The 9,831-nt window shown below is 44.4% G+C and overlaps 1 protein-coding gene across 1 annotated transcript in view; it reads right to left on the bottom strand.

Annotated features, from left to right (window-relative positions):
* Positions 1-5,068: 5,068 nt before the first annotated feature.
* Positions 5,069-9,831, bottom strand: part of AQP8 (aquaporin 8) — a 17,881-nt gene continuing 13,118 nt past the window's right edge. The window contains exon 6 of the mRNA XM_017534434.2: positions 5,069-5,189. Coding sequence (XP_017389923.2) covers positions 5,069-5,189 — 121 coding nt within the window. The remainder of the gene's footprint in view (positions 5,190-9,831) is intronic.

Here is a 9,831-nt window from a genome sequence, read left to right as displayed (position 1 = left end):
GAGTGAAGATTTTATAGCTTTCCTCAGAAGTCTGTTAGAGTGTACCTTTTTTCATGTCAAGAAGTGGATCCAAATAGCTAGGGCAGAAACCCTGTATTGTCACTAAAATCCTGTTACTAATGCCTTGCCCTCCATGGAGATGAGAAGTAGTTCTTCACCCCCCATCCTTTTCTGTACCTGAAGACTTCAGTCCCCTTGGCTGCTGCTTCTCCGGCCTATAAGTAATCCCAGGTCCTTGTACTGTTTCTTATAGCCCTGCACTTACCTCTCAGTTGCTCTGGGTGCTCCTGCTGGCCTCTTCTGAGTTACTGTGCCCTTCTCAGATGGAATAGGAGGCCTGTTCATGGTATGTCTTACTAAAGCAAAGCAAAATTTCAGACACTTTCTAGTTCTATCCTCTAACTTTTCTGGCTCTTAATCTGGAACGTGACTTACATGTTGGGATATTTTGTACCTCCCACCCCCACGCTGCAGTATAATATTTTAATAGTGTTTCTAAAACTTTAAGGGAATAGGGCAGAGGTGATAGACACCTGAAACATTTCTAAGACTGGTTGGACTTTATTGGCCTGCTGTAGATCAGAGAGCCACCTCAGTTCAGACCAGCGCTCTCAGGGCCTGCTGTTAAATCTCCCAGTCTCTATTCCTGAGGCTTCTAGTCCCTGTTCTCCACATCAGAAACCTAACTAGAGCTCACTGGGTGAAAAGTGGGAACATTTTTAAAAACTTGAATCCAGAAATCCAGAACACTGTTTTCGTTTTCCTCATTTACCTGTTCATCTGAAAAATCTCTTGGAGAACTCCCTGCAGTAACCCAGTAAACACTGAAGGAAGTTCTGATGGGGGATGGTTACTTCACTTTTGAAGTTACAGATGAAACCCAGGAATTTTATTTTCCAGGAGCATTTGCTTCAGGATGGAGCCAGTGACATTTATTCCCTTAGTATGTAGGTAACCCAGGGTGGCTTTGCTTTGGCAAGGGAGAAATCACAAGTTTAGTGGAAAGAGAACCGGAGTCAGGGCTGTTTGTAGGTGATTATTTTGCTCTTATCTCTCCCTTTCTTGTCAAATGCTCTTATTTGAAGCCATCTGGAGATGACATTTTTCCTTTCAGTATGTTTCAATCTTTTGAAACTTGTTCATCAAAGTACCTAGGAGGATAGGCGCTGTAGAAAAAAATTAATTTAAGGTGCCAGAATAGGGTATGGCCTGTTGGAAGGCAGGTGACTCAGGTAAACATTGCTAAATGTTTCTGATTTATGTTTGTTGGAAATGTTGTGATCACATCTCAATAGGTTGATTTTTCTGTGTCGTCTAAATTATAGATTTCTAATGCTAAATACAGTTCCATGTTGGTGGTGTGCCTAACACAGTAAGATGTGTGTGGTGCCAGTGGGTTTGTGTTTATATTGTGTAGATGTTCTGGAATTCCAGCTTTAGCGAAGATGCACATTAATAGAAATCACTACTTAGTAATATGTATACAGGATTGATATTATATTGAAGCATGATTCAGGAAAGTAGATGACTTATTCATAAATATGAAGCACTGTTACATGTAAGGCCATGTTCTAGCCACAGTGAGGGATACAGAAAGGAACGAAGAGGGCCAGGTGTGGTGACTTACGCCTATAATCACAGCACTTTGGGAGGCTGAGGCAGGAAGACCATCAGGTCAAGAGATCAAGACCATCCTGAGCAGCAAAGTGAAACCCTGTCTCTACTAAAAAAAAAATACAAAAATCAGCCAAGTGTGGTGGTGGAGGCTTGTAATCCCAGCTACTTGAGAGGCTGAGGCAGGAGAATCACTTGAACCCGGGAGGCGGAGGCTGAAGTGAGCCAAGATCACGCCACTACACTCCAGCCTGGTGACAGAGCAAGAGTCTGTCTCAANAAAAAAAAAAAAAAAAAAAAAAAGGAATGAAGGGGCATGGTGCCTGGACTCAAGGAACTCACAGTTTGATAGAGGAAGTATCACAGCAAAAGGTAGGGCCACTTACACTATGACCGTTACAAAAGGCCAGGAGCTCAGTCATGAGAACATCACCTTCACTTGCAGAAGAGTTTTGCTAAGTTGCCCAGAATCGTATTCTGTACCTTCACAGCAACCTTCCCCAGTGGCAGGAAAGGGTCAAGACACATTCCGTCTCTAGTGGGACAAACTGATTCTATTTAATTCTCATATGCCTGGGAGCAAGCTGAGGTGGAATTTGAGTTCCCCACCGCTTTTCCTAATTGTAAACGGGCTGTCTGGACGTTTGATGAACTTTGTTCTGAAGAAATAGAAGGTCCACCCACCGTTCTAGACCAACACTACTTGTCTCTCTTCATTTCATCTTTTTTCACCTGGTACATGTAAGTCAGAATGAATCAATGTTCTCATCAATGTGTCTTTTATACCACATAGCATTGCCTTTATGAAGATTCATAGAAAAAGGTTTTTTTCTAGATCTCAGTACCAAGGAAAGCTTTGATCCTAAGCGCAGTATACATGTGTGTGTGTGCATATATATATATGCACACACACACAAACACACATATGTCTATATATGTGTGTAGATCTGTATGTATGTATTATAAACACTGTGATTTTTATAACTTAAGCTGCTTTTTCTCTCTTTGTTCTGGCTGCTGGAAAGCTCAACAAAACTTATAGCCCACCTCAACCAACTACCCCAAACTATATTTATTTAAATTTATCTTATTTCTTTGGAAATTGTGTCAAGTCCTCTTTTTGAAAAGCAGTATAAACTGACTTTTTTTTCACTATCATCAAAGGCATTTTGGAAACTGGGCTTGTATGTCCTACCTAGGCTTGCTTTGTTACTGCCACAGATACCTCCAATTCTTACCAATGATGTTATACATTCAACCTAATTCATTCATCTGGAAAAAAACAGTTTTTAAAGAGGAAAACCTCACACATAAAAAGCTCAGGGCAGCCTACTTTGGTGGAATGAGCATGAGACCAGAGGCTCAAAGAGCCAAGTTTTAGTCTTATCATTACTTAATGAGTGTTGTTTGACACATCATAGCCTCTCTGGGCCTCGGCTCCTCATCTGAAGAGAAGTTGAACTTGATTGCCAAGTTGCTCCGGCTCTAATGTTTCATGAGACTGGGGAGCGTGATATAGATGCCGAAGAGGTTAGAAGACTAGGCTGCTGGCCCGGCTTGCCTGTGCTTACCACATCTGGCCATGCCAAATCCATTTCATGCTTTAGGAAAGGGAAGGTATGCTGTGACAGCAAAGTCAGCCCAGGAGCTCGTTTGGGAAGGAGAAAGGGCAAGTCCCTCATGGTCCACAGGCAGGCAGCACCCCAGGCACCTCAATAGCCAGTGGCAGGTAGTTGAAGTGAAGGAAACCTCTGTCGGGAGGTCTGGAGCTCGGTGACAGACAAGACTCACCTGTGAGGGAGCTGGGGCAGACCCAGCTAAAGGAGTGTCTGAGTAACTTGTGAAACTATAAGCCTCTGCCTCTGAATGCATTCCAAGACCCAGTGCAAATGGATGTCAATTCATTGTTTTGTATCAGCGTTCACTTAGATGTCTTCTTGAAAAACTTGTTTGTGGAATAAATGTCTAAAATAAATGGCTCCCATTGGTTTCTGCCATAATTTGAAGGGCATCTTTCTATTAAGGGAAAAGATCATGTATCCAAGAAGTTGATAAAAGCTGATCCTCATAGCCAGAGAAAAGAATTCCAGTCTCATTCTAGTTCACTGCTCTCCCCGACAAGTAGTAGGGGTCTTCTGTGAGTCCACAGTCGTCTATGTGCAGCAGTCCTCTAGTAAGTATCGCTGCCATTGTCCCAGTAATGGTTGTCTCCAGTGCTAGGCGGTAATTACCCTTAGATACACATGCTGCCTGTTTTCCTGAGGCACTCCCCCGTAGATACAGTAACAAGAGAGGCAAAACTTTACTCTTGTAGGGTCTCTGGCTAGGCCTGAGGATTGAAGTAACACAAAATAAATAAGAGAAAAGAATACACGGGCGTGTCCGCAAGAAATTAAGACCCAAAGGAGTAGCAAAACCTAACTGTATTATGGATTGAACAAAGAGTCAGTTGTGGCAAAGTACTTAAAATATATGGGAGGACCAAAGGAAGATAAGGATTATTTTAACAAGGCCTGTACAGATTTCCCTCGGCCTTGCCTCCCCATCTTGTGATAAGAACGTTTCTTTCTTCCCGGGACAGGGAGGGTATCTTTACTTGGAGTTTCATCTTTTGCTTTCAGGAAGTAAAAGGGGAGTGAGAGTGCCCTGGGGCACCTGCTGTTTCTCAAGTCACTTTAGCTCAAGATAACCCTTATTCCAAAAAGTGGCACATACGGGGATGGCATCTTCTGTCATCCTTCAGTGTTGCTTTCGATTGACAGTTACAGCATACAGGAAGTGTTCCAGTGGCTTCCACTTAGCCCCTCCTACCATAACAATTCCAGCTCCATGGTCGTAAGGGCAAGGTAGAGATTTTGCAGAGTATCTGTTACTAGATGAGTACCCCTGTAGGTTTCTGTATTTTCCTTCAGTAAATGTCCACAAACCTTTTTGGCAAAAGCCAAGATCGTCATCTTCATGTGCTGTGAAGGGTTCTTCCACAGGGTTACCTGATCTCCCACTCCTTCACAGAGACTTAAGTCTCTGAACTTACTCAGGTGTGGGAATTGAATGAAAGACTTTAAGTCTCTAAGGGGGAAAAAAAATCTCTAAGGATTACAAATTTTCAATTCCTAAAAATCAGTTGAGGCGATTCGACATTAAAGGAGGAAAATGAATGCTTTGTGTTTCAAGCACTAAAGGGAACATAGCTCATCATAACCCCCAAACTCTGTGATGGGTCCAGGGATTGGAGGGGAAACAGTGGCTTTGGGTTCCAAGACAGGTAAATGTCTAACTCACTCTGAGGTGGTCGGACTCTGGAGGGGAAATACCGGTGGTGGTGGTGGTGGAGTGTGTAGGTATCTGGGGGGGCCAAGGGGAGAGGAGGGACGTAAAAAGCCATAAGCCTTGCTTGGATACGTGTGCAGAGTCCATGGCACATGCAAATGTGCTTGGCGTGGAAGTTGTGGAATTATATGTAAAGGAGCCCTCTTTGAAGACAAAGTCTTCGAAGCCGTCTTTGTGACTTTGCTGTAGTGTATACCATCTCTGAGAACCTCTTCAGCGCCATGTGGCAGCGGAGAGAACAGCAGCTGCAGGCACGAAGTAAAAATTTCCCTACGACAATATGCAAGGCATTTTGTTCCTAAAAATTGTTGTTGTTGTTGTTGTTTGTTGTTGTTGTATGAATGGATTCTCTTTCACCCAGGTTGGAGTGCAGTGGCACCATCTCAGCTCACTGCAGTCTCCACCTCCCAGGTTCAAGAGATTCGCCGGCCTCAGCTTCCCAAGTAGCTGGAATTACAGGCACCCGCCATCACACCCGGCTAATTTTCGTATTTTTAGTAGAGATGGGGTTTCGCCATGTTGGCCAGGCTGGTCTTGAACTCCTGACCTCAGGTGATCCACCCACCTTGGCCTTCCAAAGTGCTGGGTTTACAGGCGTGAGCCACCGCTCCCGGCCCATGAAGTATTAATAAAAGATTGGTACACTTCCCTTTTGGCTTGCTTAAACCCCCAGAGTTCTTGGAAATATACCCCTAGTAGGAATACTAGGATTCCCAACAACGTGGCATGTGAGGACCTCAACACAATACTGGCGAAAGGAAATGGCTCGGTACTTGTACCCCAAGGGTCTGGAGAACTAAGTACATACCTGTTGCAGTAGAAAGGGCCCTAGACTGTCCAGGATCCTGGATTCTAACGGCTCTGCTGCTTGACAGCTCTGTAATTACAGTCAAATTATTTAGCTTCTCTGGGTTTTGAAATCTGGTGTTGAACAGGATGAATGGGTTCCAACCTTTTCCCCTTGGGAGGCCCTAAAGGTCCCTATATGATAATACTTGACAGAAAAAATGTATATGTGCCACATCCATTCAGGAGTTTCTTGCAAAGGCTGGTAATCATGCCTATAATCCCAACACTGGGAGGCCAAGATGGGAGGATGGCTTGAAGACAAGAGTTCAAGACCAGCCTGGGCAACACAGTGAGACCCCATCTCTACAAAAAAATTTTTCTTTTTTTTAATTAGCAACTGTGGTGATGTACATCTGTAGCCCCAGCTACTCAGAAGGCTGAGGCTCAAGGATCGCTTGAGCCCAGGAGGTCGAGACTGCAGCAAGCTGTGATTGCACCACTGCACTCCATCCTGGGTGACAGAACAAGATGCTGTCTCTAAATAAAAGAAAAAGAAAGAAATTTCTTGCCAAACTCCACGCCTTGCCATGATTCTGATACGCGCAAATTGCAAAACCTTTTATTAGGTGATAATAAATATAAGAGCTGATACATTGTATACTTGCTTTTGCATTGAGCATTGTGCTAATGCTTTATAAACATTGTTAATTTTCATAAGCATTCTGAGGCCATATTTGCATTTTACAGATGAGAAAGCTGATGCTAAAGAAGTTCAATAGCTTCTTCAAGTACATACAGCAAAAAGGTAACAGTTCTGAGATTTAAACTTGAATCTTCCTCAGGATGTAAACTTACAGCCACCATATTTTACTATTGTAATAGAGTTTCTAGCTCTAACACCCAAAAACTCTGTGACCTCCTTGTTACTGAGAGAAAGGGAGCTGAGATAGAGGTGAACCTGGTGATCTGGACCAGTTTTGGATTTCACTCTGTAGGGTCAGAATGAATTTGGGAGTCACTGGGATCAGCCTATGCCATTCTTTCAGTCAATGAGTACTGAACCCCTTCTGGCCAGGTGCGATGGCTCACACCTGTAATCTCAGCACTTTGGGAGGCTGAGGTGGGTGGATCACTTGAGGTCAGGAGTTCAAGACCAGACTGACCAACATGGTGAAATTACGTCTCTACTAAAAATACAAAAATTAACTGGGCATGGTGGCACACACCTGTAATCCCAGCTACATGGGAGGCTGAGGCAGGAGAATTGCTTGAACCCGGGAGGCAGAGGTTGCAGTAAGCCAAGATAACACCTCTGCACTCCAGCCTCACTGAGTCCCTTCTATTCAGCGAACGCTAAACACATAATGTGCAGTTATTTAATACAAAGATGAATTTATATCCATCTTGCACTTGAGAGTCTAAAAATTAAAATGAAAGCGAGAACTTAAAATCCAATTGCATGTTTGAAATGAGAAGAGTTACAATGCATGTCTTTCTGTCTTCCTTTTTTTTTTTCTTCAGACAGAGTCTTGTTCTGTCTCCCAGGCTGGACTGCAATGATATAATCACAGCTCACTGCAGCCTCAGCCTCCCGAGCTCAAGTGATCCTCCAATCTCAGCCTCCCAAGTAGCTGGGACTACAGACACATGCCGCCATGGCTCTGTCCCCTTAATGAGGAACTAATAGGCAAGTAGGAGACTAGGCAAAGAACATAATATTGTCCCTTATTCAGAAACAGAAAAGTATGATGACAAAGATCATGGACGCTGCAGCCAGATATACCTGACTTTCAACAGTGGCGTCACCAATGCACTAACTGTGTAACTTAGCATAACGCCACCCTTTGGAACCTCCACTGGCTCCTTTGCAAAATGAGAATAATTAAAGAATCTACCTGTATTTGTTTCCTGGAACTGCTTGAACAAACACCGCAAACTTGGTGGCTTAAAATGACAGAAATTATTGTCTCTCCATTCTGGAGGCCAGAAAGTCTGAAATTAGAATGTCAGCAGATCCAGGCTTCCCAAGAAGGTTCTAGAGGAGAACCTTCCTTCCCTCTCCCAGCTCCTGGTGGCTCCTGGTGCTGTCTTTGGCAGCATAACCCCAACCGCTGCCTCGATCTTCATGTCGCCTTCTCCTTTGTGTCTCTGCACCTCCTTTTTCTGTCTCTTACAAGGAAAGGCCACCCTAATCCAGTAGGATCTCATCTTGACTTGTACCTTAATCACATCTGCCAAGACCCTATTTCCAAATAACACCACACTCTGAGACTGCAGACTGTCACGGATTTCGAGAGGACACTATTCAACCCACTGTACTATCTCATAGAATTGTCGTAGGGAGTAAATTACATAATGCGTGCAAAGCATTCAGCACAGTGCCTAATGTGTAACAAATGCCCCATAAATGTTAGCTATACACATGTAGGTATACATATATATGGATATATAACTTTTGTTATTTACTAGATTTGTCAAAGGTTTATTTCCCCAAACGAAATAGTAACTTTTAAGTTTTTACTCTCTTTTTATTTTATTCTGTGGCAGGGTCTCACTCTGTTGCCCAGGAGTGCAGGGGCAAGGTCTCAGCTCACTGCAACCTCTACCTCCCAGGTTCAAGCAATTCTCCTGCCTCAGCCTCCCAAGTGGTTGCCACCAAGCCTGGCTGATTTTTGTATTTTCACCATGTTGGCCAGGCTGCTCTTGAACTCATGACCTCAAGTGATCCATCCACCTCACCCTCCCAAGGTGTTGGAATTACTGGCATGAGTCAGAGCGCCCAGCCTTTTTTTTTTTTTTTTTGAGACAGGATCTCACTCTCCTGCCCAGGCTGGAGTGCACTGGTACTGCCATAGCTCATTGCAGCCCCAACCTCCCCAGCTCAAGCAATCCTCCCACCTCAGCCTCCCGAGTAGAGGAGACCACAAGCATTTTCCACCTACCCAACTAATTTTTTTTTTTCAAGTTACAGGGTCTTGCCGTGTTGTGTGGGATGGTCTCGAACTCCTGGCCTCAAGCAATCCTCTGCCTCAACCTTTTCAAAGTACTGGGATTACAGTTATGAACCCCATGCCCGACCCATTTTTCACTCTCTGTAAATGCCCTACTTTGCTCGTTTCTGATTGTATCATATTTTTTCCTCCCTTTTTCTCAATGGGCAGTCTCTCATATTGTAGTGGTGAGTTTCTTCATTTTTGCTCAAGTGAGCATTTTGCTCATCTTGTTGAAGTGGGTGTTTCTGCTTGTCATTGAGAGTGATTTTTCCCTGGCACTTCTTTATGGTGTTATAATGATCATCTTTTGTAAATGACCCATTGACACTCTGCTTCAAAGGGATGACTTTCAGAGTGTGTCTTTCCATCCTTTCTTATTTGTTATACTCCTATTGGAAGTAATGGCAAAAACTGCAATTACTTTTACACCAACTGGCCGGGCACAGTGGCTCACACCTGTAATCTCAGCACTTTGGGAGGCTGAGGCAGGTGGATCATTTGAGGTCAGGAGTTCAAGAGCAGCCTGACCAACATGGTGAAACCCCATCTCTACTAAAAATACAAAAATTAGCCAGGCATGATGGCATATGCTTGTAATCCCAGCTATTTGGGAGGCTGAGGCAGGAGAGGCACTTGAACCCAGGAAGAGGCAGAGGTTGCAGTGAGCTGAGATCACGCCACTGCACTCCAGCCTGGGTGATAGAGTGAGACTCTGTCTCAAAAAAATATATTTTCCACAAACCTAATACTCCTCGGGGAATTCTTGCAGCCCACCCCAAGCCCACACCCCCCCCACACACACACTTCCCCAGCTAGAGTGAATGAATGGGCTGACCCATGTCCTGGATAGTACTGAGCCCTCAACTAGGGACAGCACTGGCCACTCAGCCAGACCCTGGACTCTGCCTGGGGCTTTTCAGCAGGGTCCCGTGGTCTGTGATCTGAAACTGACTCTGACTAGAGTCCAGCTGGGACTGTAGAATGCACTCTGAGCTCCAGACAGAACTCCAAGATGGGCCTGTCCAAGTAGAGACAGGCTGTGGGCTGGCCTGAGCTCCAAGTGCCTGCCATGACCCAGGACTCCGAGCTGGGCTGTAGGATCAGC

Source organism: Cebus imitator, unplaced genomic scaffold, assembly GCF_001604975.1.
Source record: "Cebus imitator isolate Cc_AM_T3 unplaced genomic scaffold, Cebus_imitator-1.0 Scaffold85, whole genome shotgun sequence".
Classification (NCBI taxonomy): Eukaryota; Metazoa; Chordata; class Mammalia; order Primates; family Cebidae; genus Cebus; species Cebus imitator.
Note: the sequence above shows the minus strand (reverse complement) of the source record. Positions and strands in the feature narration are given on the sequence as shown.